At 34.9% G+C, this 19,179-nt stretch overlaps 1 protein-coding gene across 1 annotated transcript in view; it reads right to left on the reverse strand.

Annotated features, from left to right (window-relative positions):
* The window catches only part of LOC149542729 (kinesin-like protein KIN-14B), a 219,735-nt gene that overhangs the window by 32,749 nt on the left and 167,807 nt on the right, over positions 1-19,179 (reverse strand). The window contains exon 20 of the mRNA XM_089797609.1: positions 9,599-9,697. Within this exon, the coding sequence (XP_089653735.1) occupies positions 9,599-9,697 (99 nt within the window). The remainder of the gene's footprint in view (positions 1-9,598; positions 9,698-19,179) is intronic.

Consider the following 19,179-nt stretch of genomic DNA (forward strand, 5'->3'; position numbering starts at 1 on the left):
TATATAAACTTTAAAATATAAATTAATTAGCTCTCCTTGGCCAAGATAGTGATTTGAAAAACTATAGTCTTTTCAGCCTAGTCATTATAAACATTTTAGATAGTAATTATAAATGTGATGATCATATATTGATTGGACCATTAAATAATTTTATAAATTATAATTATATAACTATAATCTTTTGTATCAAAATAATATAAATTAATTAGCATTTGATAAACACTAGTCTTTTCCTTCCAGTTACTATTAACATTTTAGATAGAAAATAATTATAAATGTGATACTTTACTAAATAAACTATATAATATACACCAATTATCAATATCATGAATTAAAGTTCATTAATAGTTTATTTAATATAGTCGGGAAGGTAGCAAAGTCAATATTGCATGGAAATTTGCTGGTCTTGGCATTTGATTTAAAACATTATAAACCTTCAAAATTTTATCGCAGGTCTAAGCATTCGAACGCATTGATTAACGACTTTCCAAACCGTCATCCCAGCTGTGGAGCAATGTTTTTTTGACAGCCTTCATTCCCATTTATTGTCTGTAAAAATGGTTTTATGAAACCCTAAATTTATATTATATTCTGTTCGTTTTACTGCCGATTTAATCCCCCATAACTCGCGTGTTTTGGCAATATTTTGGCATATATCTTGCTGCGTTATAATCATTTAACTGGCGCCGAGTTTAGCAGCGATTAAATCGCCCTACAAATTTTGGCGTGATATATCGCAGAGATTTTAAACTATGGGTTCTAGTTCATGTTGCAATTTGGCTATGTTCAAGTATTTTAATTTGGTATGTTCTACTGAAACATCATTTCATAACAAACATTTCAAGTTCTATATGTATACTATACAACACTCCTCCCTGCCCCGTCCTCCCCTTGCCACAGTCCCTGCCGTCCTGAAAGTGAGGCCCATTTTCCCCCATGCCAGAAACTCGTTCCAATGTCCCATCGTCTTGACGCTTTTTTGCTATATGACAAGTTTTTCTTAAATTGCACCAAAATATCAAAAATGGTCCTAGATAACATCTAATGGTCTCAAATGACCTTATTTCAAATATATCAAAACAAGAGAAAGCCCCAAGGTTGACCTCATTTGTATGAGGGTGCCCCTACACCAAAATGCTATGTGAATTATTACAAATCACTACCAGAAAATTCTGTAATGAGAATGCAAGCAATTGTTTAATCTAAGGCCCATTATTTAAACCTTGGAAAAACTGGCAAACTTGATATAGAATTTGACACAAGTCATTACACCGACTATTTTTTTGTTCTTGATGATTATTTGACAAAATGATAGTTAAGATAGCAATGCATAAACTGCTTTTTCATTTTACAATAGCAGTATAGGTTTATGATGTGCATTACCATGGTAAACCAGCAAAGAAGAGCTCCAAATTTATGATTATAAAATATTAAAAAATTATATTGTTAATCATTTACAGATGTTTTACTCATACAAGCACCAATGTGAGACTAATACAAGTTCTTGCAAGCATAACCATGAAACTAATATCAGTTTGAGAAGCCACACTGGAAACCATCTATGGAAGATCAAGGGTCATAACTTGGAAATTAACATTGAAACCACCTATTTGTTAAAAGAAAACTATGGAAGACCAAGAGTCACAAGTTAGAATTTCATATTAGATGTGCCATTGGAATTTGTAATTAGTTCTCCACATTGAGAACCTGATGGTTTAACCAATTAAGCTCAGCCCCTTGGCCAATATATGATAAAATCATTAATTGACCTGTTATAATATTTAATTAAACTAATACCTATATGTCAAACTGCAAACAAATTGCAGAATTTTGCATCCAATACAATGTACTAGGGGAATACTTGATGTAATAATGTCTGCTACATATACTTTACTTCATTTTAGCCAGGAAGCCTCCATAAATAATCAAATTTATTAACCATGTCTTCACTTATTTAAAAAGAACACAGTGGAATACATTCCACTAGCTCACTAAGCATAGAGATTAAAAAATCACTTTTCAGCTCCCATTGTTATCTCCTATATTTTCTTATTCTACCTTTGGCAATCTTATGCCCCCCTTTTCCAGGTTCCTTAACAGAAGTGCTTGCCATAGCGGCCACCAAGGTATATCTGCAATGACCTCTTTCTTTTATTCCTCACATTCACCTTGGATTCCCTAAAAACCCCCAACACAGTTCCAAATTTGGAAATGCCTTTTTGGATGGTGTGGCTAGCATAATGGAATCCTAGCAGCATTAGTAACCCTTGTTAATTTACCTTTAACTTATGATACCTTCCGAAGATTTAAACTACTATCAAAAATGTGGGATGGTTGGGTTTGTAAGTACTATCAGCATTAGGAGTTTAAATTCACCTTTGCACACCTCTTTTTCATTATTGTATGGTAAGGTCGTCACTTCAACAGGATATGTATCACTTTTTAGAGGAACCTACAGCCTAATTTAGGGCCCTTCATTTATATTTTATGACTATTCCTCATATATATTGTATATACTATAAATCTTAAACTAAAATTTATAAAACAATAATACTTAGATAGCACTCTAATATAGAACATTTATTTCCTTTGCAAATCCAATAAACAGACCTCACTAGTCACCTTTGTGAATTTTGCATCCACTTATAGATTGACTTCCAAGAGGGTTTCTATTCTTGAAACCACTTTTCCATAGGGTTTTTGTCCTAGGGCAAAGAAGAACAATTGCTTCCTCCCCCTCTTCGCCAAGACCATCGTTTCCCTTGTGGATTCTCCTTCTGATACATTTTCCAAAAAAAAATATAATATTGTTTTCTATTACCTTTGAATTTCCTGCCTCAACTAACATTTTTTATAATCTACTTTGGTTTTTTTAAGGTTTGATCAGATTTAATTTTAGGAAATATTAATTTGAATTTATCTAGTAGATGCATAATGTTATGCTTTTCATTAAAGATGATATGATATGATATATCTTTCTTGTAACTTGTAATAACACTTATTTCATTTCTGTGTGTTTCAAGTTACTCTTTCAATGAATATGTATATGATATAAAGAGGCATGTCTCCTGAAGAGATGTATTTTGTTAATCTCTTAACTCCCATTAATTATTGCTTTAACATATATCACAAATAATATTTGCTCAATGTATTATCATGATTATGATAATAATTTGTATACATTGATTACACACACACACAATAACTTATTTTCAATAATAATAATGCTTCATGATAATTACAATGAAGGATAGATATCAAATGTTTAAAGCCGATAATCCATTCTAACATTTGATCTCATTGATTGGACTCATTGGAATCATGCAATCGAAGTTACAATCATTAACACTCCCTCTTAGCTAGGGAGGATGATTTCTATCCAAATAAACAACACAGTGTACTATTGCTAGCTCATGGTAACATCAGGAGTATGGTATACCCGAGAGTATCAACCATACAATATTCATCATACTCATATCATTTCTTGGTATGCGCACTGACATCACATCTAATGATGTCTACTGGAGAAGATATCTGCTCATGTTGTCTTTACTAATACTACATCTCATTGTATCTACCCATGGTTGATATCTGCTCATGGTTACCTAGTAATCATAACAGTTTATCTTTTAATAAATCAATCCAACTGAAGCTACAATATTAACATAGATCCATTATTTAGATGTGTTGGTTAACAGTTTGTCCCTCTTGCTAACTTGGCTTTACCTTGACTCTAAATGCCCAAGATGTGAGGAAACAAAAGGATGTTACCAACAAATGGGTCAATGTATGTGTTATATCACTACCCTTTGAATTGTAAGGTACAACTCCCTTATATGCAATATATGCAATGAATGGTGTTTTTAATAGATCATTGAGATATGGGGTATGCTCTTAACCTGAGAGCAAGAGAAGATAAACCAAGATGTTCATAACTACAAACACTCGAGGCAAAAAAAATATTTTGGCAACTTATATCACCCAATGGAATGGATATCATGAGCTACCTTAATGTTCTTCTAACATCTACTCCTACTTCTAAATGCATATTAGTCCTACTGAAATGCAATCTAGAGATAGAGCAGATATGCACATGAAAGATGAAATGGAATCCACCTTGATTGATAACTCTCCACTAAAATGGACTCTAGTAAGATATCACCAACTTTAAATGCATCTATCCTACAATCCCATAGAAACTATCTAACATAAAATGGAATGAACAAGAGAGGAAGCAAAATCGTATATGAGGAAAGTAAATGGAATCACTTTCACTGCAAACATCAAAATGAAATGGAATCCACCTAATTATCACAGATTCACATACAATTGTCCTTCAATTCTTTATGTAGAACTAATCTAAGAATGGGCAACAAAACATGACTAGTAAACAAAAAGTATACGGAATTACAGACTCATTCACCATTAAGTTTTCCGACCCTTGTATTATCAAATGAGGTTACATTTATAGGCCCCCTCTTAGGGTTTTGCCTAGTTACGAATTCATCAATTACATTGATAGAGCATTTGAATCCCTCAAAAACTCAACAGTCATTCAAAACTAATATGAATAAGACATGAAAAATATCTAATCTTTAACATGATCATGCTTCCTTGGCACCTCTAAGAACACCTAGCGACCTTTCATCTTCTTGTGATTCCACAAATCCTGCAGAAAATCATTGTTTTCTTCATGTTCCGTCATTTAATTCTCGCCAAACCCATATATTTCATATTCCAACGGTCATTACCTTTTCAAATTTTGGTCGTCGATCTTCTCAATCTAACAGTTGTAATTAAATCATTTTAAACCGTTATTGTCGTCATTGTATTTCCTTCCGTGGGTCCACCAAGTACACATGTCAAATAGTCGCTTTCCCGTATTGTCTAAACTTTGCACAACTTTGGAAAGCGGGAAAGCGCATGCCGTAGATCTTCCAAGATCTAACGGCGGTAATAAATCATTGTTAAGTCTCTTTTTGCGACGCGGGTCCCTTTTTCCAGCTAGGTACACCGTGGCATACATGTGGCAGACAGGCAGCATTTCTTTATTGCTTAGCAACTCTAACGTTAAACCTCGTGTCTCATCGTCACTTCCCCACATTGTTTATTTCTCGAGCACTTCCAGAATGTAGGAAAGCATCATGCGTTGATCTTTCCAGATCTAACGGTTGGGAACATGCACGATCTTATGCTAAAAGAAGGGGGCTCAACTAACATGTAAGACAACGACTTTTCAACTGACCAATGAAATGCATTATTTCGCTCGTTTGACATGTCAATTTGGTGATGTGGATGATCAGACGTGTTTGATTCATCAAATCAATTTCCACTCAGGTTTTTGTCGCCTTTGACTGTGTTTCTTGACTATTTCTGCATTTATTTGGTTCTCCTGCATGCGAATTCAACTGATCTTGTTTCCATGATGTTCATATGCTCTACATATCAATCTTCTAGCCTCGTCCTCAATGTTCTCTGTCGTCTTTTGTTCTGAATATGAGTATGATCTCCTCCATTCAACCTGAATTATGTCTTCAATGCAACACTAGATCATAGAGTTAGATTTTTCATGAATATGATTGTTTCCCTCTCTCATCTAGGATATGTGAAAACTTACCCTCTCAAATCCTAGATGCCTAACTTGATTGAATCCATTACATTGTTATTTTATTCCCACCTAGGCAATTCAAAGGGAAAGATGAGAGAGGAAACCCTAATGGCAACCTAGACAAAACACAGATATGACATCTCATGTGACTCGACTCAAACCCTAGAATCTTGAAAAATATAGGGGACTAATATCATGGCAACAAGATGTTACCTTATGACATCATCAATGTATGGTATATACATGAGCATGGTATATATAGGAATATCAACCCTAAGATGTTCACCATACTTATATTTTCTTTGGTATGTCCACTAGCATCAAGTCTCATGATGTCTACCAAGGAAAACATATGTCTGTGTCTCCAATACTACGTCTCATGGTACACACCATGCCATATCTCAGTATTGTAACTTCAAAGGTTACATACGAGACATGTAATATCATAATCCCCAAGGATATCTACTATGATAATAGGTCAAACTATTGTTAAGATCATCACCTTACAATAGTAACCACAATTAAACTTACTGAAAGATCGTCACCTATCAAAAAGTTCTCACAAGATCATGTAACAACTCACATGACATCCACCATGAATATTCCCAAATGGTGAAACAAAGGTTTTCACCTCAAACTTCTCTCTCACAGAGATAATGCATTAAGGTACATCGCAAGTAATCATTATTGTTTAGTCTCCCAACTTTGATCAATAACTCCAAGCTTGTCTCCAATAATGTACAAACTTCACTTTGGCTAAAGGCTTTGGAGAAAATATCAATTGTCAAATCCTCAATGATAGTGTACTCTGAATGAATAACATTCTAGGTATTCATCTACAGTTGAGGCATTTGCATAAAGGCCTTTCGATTTGCACAAATGTAACTTCATCTCATGAATCATAGTCCTCTGACTACTACAATTTCTTGATCACTGGAGAATCCATCTCGACATGGTCTAATCTCTTTGAATCATTATGACCAAGATCCTCAAAAGTTTACTAAAGCATATCCTATATCTACTCCCTCTACCAGGAAAGCATACCTTGATTCATAGTAACATGAGCGAATGTACTACACCGTGGATGCATCCTCGGGCTTGGCAACACAAACATTCAAGATAATGTGATTCCTTTTGTGAAGCTTCAAGTACATGCATCGATCGTCTAATCTTCTTGTTCAAGGTTGCCTCTGGTGGATTTGTCAAACTCCCTCTAAATGAGAGTATCTTCTCTTCAGTCATCAACTCAGATCTATGACTGCAAGCATGAAGTTCTTACTCCCTTGGATGCAATCTCTTATGATTCTTAATTTGTCCAAAGTCATATATTGAAATTATCGTACAGGACGAGCAAAAGCAGCTGGGACTGTTGAAATCTCAGAACATAATGAATCAAAAGATGGACCTGTCACTGAAGTAAGATCCTCTATAGCCAATTTTAATGCATCTTTGTGTCAGGCCCAGGAATCAACAGTGTTCCAATATATTACTCCACCCCGAAAGACATGGTTATAATCAGAACTATAGCATGCAATATCTGGAGGAAGTTTTTCAGCTTCATCTTCAGATATGAAATAGCCATCGAAGTCATTGGCATCTCCAGATAAATATCTTAAATCGTCACAAGTGGAGTCATGTCCCTTCATTCCTAGAATCCTCCCTTATTCACATGCTTCCTTTCAATTCAATATTAGAAGGTACATGCCTTGCCTGCAAGGATGACAGACAAATGGAATCAAACCTGGTTCAAGGAAATAACCTAGAGGAGTCAAATTACAGTGAGTCTGAACCACTGGTGATGAATCCAGGCCTTTCCTAGCTGCTTGAGGTTTTGCGTTCCTTTTTCGGTAGCCTGCCTGCCCTGGTGAGTTTCTCATTGTTGGCTGCCTCAATGTTACATACGATGGTTGTAAATGATGTTGCCAGTTCCAGTCTACATCCCAGTGCAACATATCTGTAGCAGCTGGGAGATAACGAGTGGTAGAGCTGGGAGATAACGAGTGGTAGAGGGATAACAAAATATGTAGTGACCCAGGCCACTCGTACAATGTAGGTGGTATAATACTAGTTGTCCCTTGGATGGAATAATCTGACTTTCTTAACCTTTGTTGCTTTCATGGCTCATCTCCAGGTCAATTCTGTGCTCCAACCTGGTCCATAGAATCTCGACCACAGATTTCAGAATAAGTTGTCAAAAGCTTGACAGAACATTGTGAATACCTTTCCAATAAAGTTTTTCTCTCTCCAACAAAAGTTGGAACTTTCCAAAGAGATTGGAGTGGACCAAAAAAGGGAGATTCACAAGAAAGCATGGATAGAAAGTTTCTTCTACCAAATCTCTAAATGCTCTGGAAATGTGTTGAATTCTTACTCGTGGTTGGTTTTTGTAACTTATATTGAAAGAGAACTCATTGAGCACTTCACGGAAATGTTCATGGTATGCTCTAGCAAATAACCTAGGTTACAAATTCGGGTGTGGGTGCAGATGTGGATGCGGGTACAAGAATCTGGTACACGGATGCATGGAATTATTTGGAGGGATATTGGGTGTATTTATAATATAAATAAATATTCAAAAAAATTACAAGTAATATACAGAATTAAATAATTTGATGGTATCCACATGTTGCATGCAGGAGTAAGAAATCATATGTTAAATCTTGAAGAATCCCACCTTGAAACCTCCGTTTTTTTAGTTACTCCAAATTTTGAGGAATCGCAAGCTTAGTTTCAGTCAAACGTTTTTAACTTTTTAATACACTAAAAGAACTAACATCAACAGCATTTTTTAGTTTCCAAACCTTAGATTGGACCTAGGTCGAAACAGGGTATGTGATTATATCATTATTGATATGGATATGTATATACAATTAAATTAAGACTCCTAATGGCATTTCTAATCAAGGCTGTCATCTGTGAGGGAGTGTCAAACATATTCCCCTACAAAGCTTGCTCATTTCTTTGAAAAATTATATGTAAAATTAGAATAAGTTGTACGTGATGATCTAGGTCAACATATTCAGGCACTTTTAAATCTTATTTGCAACATATCTCTACAACCATGTGTTCCAAGAAATCAATTTTCGTTCAGGATTTTTATCAAATACCAAGCTGTCATTCCTACGTCACCCTAATTTATTTTGTCTCCATAGCTACCACACTGTCAAATAGCTCACGTGCTTGAATAATATATACAAGTTATGGTTGTTCATTTAAAGGTCAAGACAGTCTTTCTCGAAGTATCTTCCTGCATTTCTTTAAGTTGAAATCCCCGTTGTTTGGATGTACCAGTAAGTAATGTGGGTTTGGTACTCTCAAATCATTACTAATTCAAGGTACAATAATACTAAATGATACTTAGTCTTAGTTATCTCCCAGGGAGCTGTAACACTCACTGTGAGCTTCCCCACACATCAGACTGCATCCGCATGTGCACCCAGGCAGTCAGAAAGAGCATCCAGTATAACAACACACACAAAAACGCTTAACCACTATTAGAATGCCCAAAACCGTGTGAACCAGAATTCAAAGTCCCAAAGGACCAACAAACAATCTAAAATAAATATTTTGCAGAATTAGTTTTATTGTCCCTGAAATACAAATGTCTGTGAGAATACACTACTTTAAATCCCAAAAAAACAGAAAAATCATGAAGAATCTTGAAATATTTTCCACTATAAAAACAAATCTGTCAATCTAATTTTGAAATCAATAATATCTAAAGAAAGGGGAATGTTCTTAATTACAAACAAGTTGATATTATATGTAAAACAAATTCAAGAGGCACATATTCCTACACAGGAAAAATCCAGACTCCAATAGCGAGTTTTAATTTTGACACTGGGATCAGATAATGAGACAGTGAAAGCAATTTTCACAAAAACCAAAATGGACTGCTCCAATAAGAATACAGTTTCATCCCATTTTGTTTGTAACACTACCTAGCTATAGAAAGATAAATTAAGCTACAAAAATCAGAAAGCAACAAACCTTTCTTCTTTTATGCTCCACAGACTCAAGAGCTGACCGTAGTTTTGTTATACTCGCCAAATCATCTGCTTCTTCCGTGGCCAAAGTCCCTGCAATATCCTGACTCACAAAATATTGTGAACACATGTCAATATTTCAAGAAAGTATTAGCTATGGTAATGCAGTTTTTTGAAAGAAATTTAAATGCTAATTTGTATTCACTACATTGACTTCAGCGAAACAAGACTTCACAAAAATAAAATCATTATCTCACCAGTAACCTGATCAAAAGGATCTGGACAATTTTATGGGGCATAGTTTTGAAAATGTTTTCATCTACTTATCAATGATTGAAAGTGTCAGTACTAGTCATCTGTTTATAGAATTAACCATATGTATCTTCCCCTTGGATAACAATATTAAGAAGATTTCAGCACCTAGATCTTCTACACTTCAAGCATTAACATAAATATAGAAAAGATAATGCAGGTTTTGAAAATAGTCCTAGACCTGCATTTGTTTTACATTAATGGATGTGATCATGGTGTCAACAAATTGTTAGCCAGAATGTCTTAGTCTAAATAATTTGTAATTCCACCAGTCCCATACATATTTTTTTCTTTGAAATGCTGATTCCAATAAGATACTTATGCTTCCTGGTGCTACTTTCGTAGAAATTTAGAATCTTGGTTGTGCCCATGATAATAGTGTTGGTAGAGAGACAAAAGTTGCGCACCTGTTTGGCATGTTGAGGAGTGTACCAATTTGGAATGCCAAAACGTGGGATGTGATTCATGATGTTCAGATCATTCCTATGGGAAATTTATCCTAATATTGCTTCATTTCATATGTTAAAAACTGAAAGAATTGAAAGAACACATAAAGATCTATTTGAGAATGGAGAAACATCTGATTCTCCATTCTGATAATGTGCAGTCTTGTCAAGTAATTTTGCAAGAATGGGTGTTTGATAGATTTGTGTTAGACTTATAGTTGAATATATCTATGTGCTAAGGAATAAAACTGCTTCGTTATTCTTGGTTAACAAGTTCTTGACATTGCCCCCCTTAAGTGTCACCATTTTTCCTATTAGCACTTAAAGTAACTTAGCTTTCCATCAGTACCACCATAGAAATCCACAGTTAATCACTTTATCTTGTGAACATATTGTATGTATCATGCTAATATCCTAAAAGACGATATCTGCGCAGCAGTATGGAAGGCATCTTTTTTGCAGTGTGCAGGCAAGGATTGGTAAATATGACTTCACTAATAGAAACAATTACTAGAGTTCTTTCTTCCTAAAACAATTCATTTCCAAAATGGAGACATCCCCAGGACTGGGGGCAGGGTAGAGCTGTTCCCATCCTACTACTACTCCCTTACCAAATAAGAAACATCTTCACAGATTTCCCATTATAGTGGAGCCCCTTGGAGATGTCTAAGGGATTTAGAAAGTCTGCAAGACAACATGGAAGCTTTGTGAAGTCCCTCAAAGTATCAAAAACATTGGACCATCCCAATGGCCTGCACATGCAATAAGTCATTTAAAGGTTAGTGGGCCCCACCTGTTGAAGATGCTAGCTGCGATAGAGATCTTTATCTCTGGAAATATGAACGTTATTACTGTTATTGTTACGTTCAGCTGAAAAAAACACTTAAGTTTTAAATTGTAACATTAAATGTAAATGACGTGTCATTCTCATGCATTGAGGCATGAATATTCGAAGAGTCATATTTATTAGGAGTTCTGAATCTCAAAAGACCTTCGGTTATAATGTGAAGAGTCTCTCCTATTGTTATATATTGGTGTCAAGCTAAGGATATTGTACACTAGAACATTTCATTATCAATAAAGATATTTTTGTGTTGTGTGGCTGGGTTTTTCCCTTCACTCTCAAAGGGTTTTCCCAGGATATTTCTGGTGTTCTCTATTTCAGTTTTTGTCTCTTTCTTATGTTTGATTATTTTCATGGATTTCTGGGCTCTAGTTTCAACATGGTATCAGAGTAAGGTTCAGCTAACAAAATTAAAAGAGCTAAGAATAATATGGAAATGGAGGCAGTCCTGAATCTGTGTATGAAGATATTCATGCTACATCTTGAGATGGAGGTCCAATGATCGAATTACAGTAGCTAGGTGCATTGGGTGCATGGGGTTTCACAAGAGCATGTTGATTTGAAGCTATCGATGAAGCTGCCATTCTAGATTGTTGAAATCAATCTCATCAAATCTCTATTACTGTCATCTTGTCGACCGTGGATATCTACAGGGAGTGTTGAATTATTTTTTTATTTTTTTTAGCTCTTATGAAATTATATTTTGTCTAGACTAAATTGTTGTTATTATATTATGAATGCTAACGAGGGTATTCAAGCTCCTTAAATTCTCGCCTTTAGCTGCATATTTTCTTCTGTTAAAAAAATTGAGTAGAAAGATGGATCTACCCTACACATCTGCTAATCCGACACCTAATTTTATCAATTAATAGGGCTACACTTCTCTTTTCACTGTCATTGATCGTTGGATCTGAGATAGACATGAGAACAGAAGTTGAAAGAAATAATAATGTGATGGGAGCATTGGCGCCCATTGTGGTGTATTGGATATATGCGGGGACATGTCAGATGTTACCACCATTGGATTGCTATCGCATGCATTCTCGCAAGGAGGAGTTGCACAATTTGGTCGCTCTTCTCACTGTAATTAAAGTCGTTCTTCTGCAGCAGCTTGTTCAAGCCATAGTTGCGCTCTCTCTTTTCACGAAATTGGATGACTCACTGTCAATATGTTTTTAAACGGCTCCCTCTTGGCTTCCAAGTGTTCTAATTTCATGCATCGTGGACTCTCCTCCTGTTATCTCTGACAGATACATTCGACAAGCTTCAGTTATCATATTTATTCCAATCCTATTGTCAGCTTTGTAACTGTTCTTTATGACCTTAATTATTCTCCTTGGATTATTTTTTATTTGTCAATTACTTTGAAGCAGCAAAGACAGTATTTATCAAGATTATTTGTCCATTATCTTTCCACGTATTTGGTCGAATATATTACGTAGTCGAAATGCTCTTCTATTTTTTTATTATGATCGAGCAGGCTAATGGATTTCTTGGGAAGGTTATAACTTATAAGACTAAGGAGATGAGTCGGTTCATAATAGTCAGTTCTTCAAGGATATTCTCTTCATTCATTGTGATGTGGACGTTGGAGCTTCGAGGGTTATCTTGTGCAACTGCCATATGCACAGAACGTAAAAGCTATAATGATCAAAAGAAGATATATTTTTGTCAATAACAGAACACTGCTTTTTAACACTTAATTCCCTTCTCCAATCAATTTCAATATTGGCATTCCTCAAAAAAAGGAATACTTCGTTTGTGCTGAAACCCCTGGGGCTACCAAGGCTTGGGTATCAACATTACGGGCATCACAGTTTGTATTGAAGGCACATAGGGATGCTGTGAACTCTTTGAGTGGAAATGGGACTTTCAAATTGTGAACTGTAGCAGCTGTTGTTGCTGCTACTAATTCAACTGCAAGGGAGTCTGCAAAAGAGATATCAGCAGCAATGCAGATTTCTATGAAGGCAGCACTGGGTGCTGTTACAAATCAATCAAACAATGGGATAAGAAATATAGCTCCAGAGGGAGATGTTGAGATTGAAAGAGAGATAAGTATTCTATAGTGTTTATTTCAAAATCTTATCTCTATATATGCTTTTTATGATAGATTGATTTAATCTCTATTGATTGCAGGATGCAACAAGAATCATGAGATGGAGATATTGTTAAAAATATATTATTGCATTCAGATACAAAGCTCAGAGGGAGCTTGTGCTTTAGAGGGAGGCTCCATAGTTAAGAGGGAGTGTTTATAAAATCCCCTTTACTCTCATATATGCTTATGGTATTTGTAAAATTTGACAATTAAATGGAACAAAGTCTTGTTTTATGCATATTTCTATTCATGTGTGAATAAATGAGATTGTAAGATCAGCTATGGTAACTCTTTCACTATGCGATAGTGAACATCATGTTGAGAGAGTCCATGATGTCATCACGTTGAGAGATTCCGTGATGAGAGTTGAATGTCATGTTGAGAGATTCCATGACAGTTCCCGTTGAGAGAGTCCGTGAACAAAGGCTTAGTTGTGAGTCTTGCAAATCTTTTCATGTTGAGTGATTCCATGAATGTGATTAATTGTTACAAGTTTTCATGTTATATGATTGATTGCTATAGTTTTCCATAAATCTAATAGGATATATGGGATAAAATTTCATCATTAACATTTTGGTTGCAGTCTTGTGTGATTGTTCAGCTAAAGATCTCTCTCTGGCTAAGAGGGAGTGTTGAAGATGCTAGCTGCGATAGAGATCTTTATCTCTGGAAATATGAACGTTATTACCGTTATTGTTACGTTCAGCTGAAAAAAACACTTAAGTTTTAAATTGTAACATTAAATGTAAATGACGTGTCATTCTCATGCATTGAGGCATGAATATTCAAAGAGTCATATTTATTAGGAGTTATGAATCTCAAGAGACCTTCAGTTATAATGTGAAGAGTCTCTCCTATTGTTATATATTGGCGTCAAGCTAAGGATATTGTACACTTGAACATTTCATTATCAATAAAGATTTTTGTATTGTGTGGCTAGGTTTTTCCCTTCACTCTCGAAGGGTTTTCCCAGGATATTTCTGGTGTTCTCTATATCAATTTTTGTCTCTTTCTTATGTCTGATTATTTTCATAGATTTCTGGGCTCTAGTTTCAACACCACCCACATCATAAACCCTTTAAAAAGCTATACATATGTAGACTCATCCTCAGTTTAAATCACCGTGAACACTTTGTAATTGCATTGAGCAGGAGGAAGCAATATACTTCAAATGTCCTCATTATTCATCAAGCAATCTAGGCAAGAAAAGATCCAAAACAAACTTTGCAATTTATACATTGTTCTTGGCATTTAAAGTTTTGACTGCTAAAATGACAAATTTGAATTTTATTTTTCAATATAAGTATTCAATATATTATTAAATTGTTTACATATTCTAATCACAATTTTTTTTTAAATAAGTGTTTAATAGTCACTTTTTCATTCTACAGCTTACCCTTTTGTTTTGGGGTTCTTCACGATTGTGTGAATTTTGTAGTACTAGTTAGGGCTCTCCCTATTGGGGCTTCCCTTCCCCTCTTTCATCTCTCTTTTCCTGATTCAAATGTTTTCTTTGGGCGTCATTTAGTGTCCCTGCTTTGGGTTGTTTGGTCTTGTTTTCACAATCCCTTGCACCTGCTTTGTGGCCTTTTGTTGCGCATTAATTAATTTATGCCATAGATCAAAATAGCACAGAGAAGTCGGCGATATATCGGCTTCTCGCAAGAAGTTTCACCAGGCAAGAAATTACATGTTTTTCGCGCCAAAATCTCAATCAAGAAGTTTGAAACTTCTTGCTGAGAAGTTGGTGATATATTGCCAAAAAGTTGCAAGCTTCTCCCGAGAACTTATTGTTTTCTCTTCCTGGATTTCCTACTCAATAGGCTCTGCATTTTCTTCATGAATTGAAGATTAATTTCCATCTCCACTTGTGGCTAATTTTCAGCGATTGATATTCTAATTCGATTCATGAAATCAATCTCCTTTTATGGATGAAGCTCAAGCTGAAGAATGAGCCTAATTTGATTTCTTTTTCTCATTTCCAACCTTCTTTCTTCTTGATCTTCTGAAGTTTTTAATGTATCTTATCTTTTATACTTTCAGCCTTCAGGTTTCTCGGCACTGTGGGTTGCTTCATCATCATTGGAAGAATGTGCTTCCATGTTGCCCATCAAATAACAAGGCAATATTATTTTCCATAAGTTTGTGAATTTTCTGATCTACCCACCAATTGGTATACTTGATAATTAGCTTCATTAACGTTGTCAAGAGACCATTTTATTGGAGGAAGATCTTCACCTTTCTCTTCTTCATAGTATGGATGGGTACAATCTCCATCATCTTATAGTAGGTCAGGTATAGGAAAAAGTTCAAATGTCCTGATTAAGTTTACAGATATTCTTTACCACATTCTCCTCGTCTCGTATTCATCTCAGCTGAAATGGCCTAGAACTCTTCAATTACTACTTTGTACAAAACTAATTTGGTGATAGGGATCAAAGTTGGCTTTGGACTTGCAAAAATGGAAAGTTTGCTTTACAAAGACACTTTCTATTTGTAGTTTGCTTCAAAGTTCAGAGTCTCTGACTACATCAACATTCCACATGAGCATGCAATTTTGTTACTTATTACATTTATATATATCTAGATCAGCTTGTTTGATTTATTAATTCATTTACTAACTCACTAGATGCATCTAGTTATTGAATTTTGCAAAATAATTGTATTTTTAAATAAATTTAAGTCTTTTTTGAAATACTCAATATTTTCCGAAGAAGTTACCGATTTATCTCAAATATTTACAGAGAAAACTTGTTTTTGCCTCGCCGATAAGGGGCAGAGAACGAGATTTTGAACTATGGTTTATGTTACCTTATCAAATCTAAATGAATGTTGCATACCGTCACTTTTTCATCCTATCTTTATGTTGAACTTGGTCACTTATATGAAAAGTGCATTTTTTCTTTTTCTCCGTTAGCCTTTGTTATCAAGTAAAAAAGTATTTTTCAAGTCACTTCAAGAATTTAATTCTTTACAAACATTTTCTTTGCTAGTATAAAGGTTTTTTTGGGTCATTACACGACTTAAATCTTCATTGGTATTGAAAAGTGCAAATACTTAATGAATTATTTTCCTTGCAAACATACCTTATACCCCATAGAAGCATGCCAAGATCATTTACACTAAATGACAAGAGTACATTTTCCTTTGACATGCCTTAGATCACCCATATAATTTTCTCCAAATGAAATAAACCCCCAATATGTTTTCTTTCTTAAAACATAGCTTGAAAACCCTTATGATCATTCCTTGTCTTTTCTTATGCCTAGGCAACACGTCACCTTGCCCAAGGTGCTTGAACATGTCTTATGTTGGTTCTTGCATAGGTGCTAACTAGAATGCATGAGAAAATTGGCAACTACTAGCTACAAAGACTCGAACAACTTACAAGTAGTAAATAAGAAATTATATGCTTAGAAACTGACTAAATATAAAATATTTGATGCTTTAAATGATGAGATCTAATAGAATGAAGATGATTTTGAAGAAAGAAACCACAAGAGTTGTCACACAATTACTCCTCAAGAATACCTAAACCCACATCCTCTGCCACATTTATTGGTAGGTATTGACAAAACTGAAAATTATTTTCAAGGCATTTTCTAAGGTCTTCCTTCAATTAAATAAAATGCCCATGTCATTCATATAGTTCAAATAAAACAACCACCCAATCTTCAGCCATACCACAAGCCCTATAATCATAAGAATGAGATCAAGCACATTGTTTTTGTTGAGCTTAATGTCATGACTATGGTTGAAAAACTCAAACTTGATAAAACCTTGGCAAGCCAAAAATGTGACTCGAGAAAAAATCGGTTAAGACTTGACAACTTATTAAATTGCTCAAATTTCATTAGAAACACATTTTTTCATAAAATTCAATGACAAGATGTATCCAATAAGTCCATAAACGAAAACAAAAGTCTTTTCTATTAATAATAAATTTGATCGAGTTGAATGCAAATTGAGTACACAATCACATCCTCATGTGGAAACCTATTATAGTAGTTAGCTGACAACTATAATGAATTAATGATCATTGCCTTTGAACATCACCAGGATTCAGCATAATACATAAATTGCATAATACAACATTTTATATACTTCATGAGAGGTTCTAATTTTTTAATAATTACATTTGAATCTAGGAAACCAATGGTATAATATTTCATCACCGATCAATAATATCATGATAGCAATAAATTAGTTCTTTAAGTTCTCAATTATGGTCTCCACTCTTAGAGCTCCCCATTGTAATCAAATTCCTTATATGACAAGAGATCCCTAAGTAATGGAGGTTTTAGGAATAGAGACCCTAATGGGTTTGTGGGGGCAGCAATGATAAGTTACGCAAGGTGTTAGATATGAGAAAAAAAACAATAGAATGGGTGCAGGAAAAATTATTGAAATTTTTTTCTTAATTTTTACACATCTTTGCCTTTTCTTATGAAGCTGAATTTTTGCCACATAATTACCAAGTTTTTGGCAAACAATCACTAGAAACTCGATGTTTTTCGCTAAACTTGCGAAGTAAAAGAACACGTGAGTTTTTAGAAAATCACCATGTTCTCTACAAGTCTTTCATCTATGGTTATGCCTAATTGGCCATGTGAAAGCTTTTACTCTGTTGCCATGGTTATGGTACATCAAAAAAATCCTTACTGGCAATGGGAATCTGTACCATTATTATTAAAAATCAATTGAACTCACTATCAATAATAAGATTTCTATCAATATTGGTCATTATTTGTTGGATGAATTTCATAGAGCCATGGTCCCCACTAAGTTTGATCTTCCACTACCATCAAAGGGCAAAGCTTAAATAATTGGTGCATTGTTTGTTTTTCAAGGGTTTAGTACTCCAAAATAACAAACAAAATGTTGGTTTACTTTAAGATATCAAATAAGGAAAAAGAATAATTGAAAGCTGACATTCATATACATGAAGGCCACTATGCACATTCAAACTTTCCTATTGGTTTTTTCACATATACCATACATTTTTAAAAATCTAACAAAGAAGATAGCAAGGCCTCTCTAACCATAAATAAGTCATGGGTCTTGACACTATAAGCCCTTCCATATAAAGGAGAAAGGGAGGAAACTATGAAAGGGCTTATTAAATAAGTGATATATGAGGATGATGATAATGTTCATCAAAGTAACTATTTGTTGCATTTTCTCTAACAGCTACGCTCTAGTTGATAGTGGAGCCACCTTTCTTCTCCAATTCACAGTTGACAATATAATAAGGTAATGTCCCCACTAGTGTAGCCATAAGTATTTGTATAATAATTACCTAATTTCCATCCCCCATAGGATCACACCTAGGTTCTTTCAGATCTCCCTCCTGGGAAGAAACCCATTAGCGGTAAATGGGTCTATAAGGTTTAGTTGTAAATGGGTCTATAAGATCAAGTACCATGCAGATGGTACCTTGGACAAATACAAAGCCACACTTGTTGCTCGAGGATTCAACCAGTGCGAAGGCATTGACTATAAGGAGACTTTTGCCCTGACAGCCAAGATGAGCACTATTCGCCGCCTTCTTGCCATTGCAACTCAGTATGGTTGGAAAGTTCATCAAATGGATATGAATAGTGCTTTTCACAATGGTGAATTGCAGGAAGAAGTCTACATGATGCAACCCCCAGGTTTCAAGGTTACCGGTTCAAAACCAAAAGTATGTAGACTCCAGAAGGCCCTCTATGGTCTTAAACAGGCCCCTCGAGCTTGGTATATAGAGATTGATCAACACTTGGTTGCTCAGGGATTTCAGCGTAGCCCGTCAGACAATAATCTGTTTATTAAACACTCTAGTAATGATATTCTTTTTCTTGTTGTCTATGTGGATGATTTGATCATTACTAGGAGTTCAGAAC

This window comes from Cupressus sempervirens, chromosome 8 (genome assembly GCF_028749045.1).
Source record: "Cupressus sempervirens isolate cs-2001-9-10 chromosome 8, ASM2874904v1, whole genome shotgun sequence".
NCBI classification, from domain to species: Eukaryota; Viridiplantae; Streptophyta; class Pinopsida; order Cupressales; family Cupressaceae; genus Cupressus; species Cupressus sempervirens.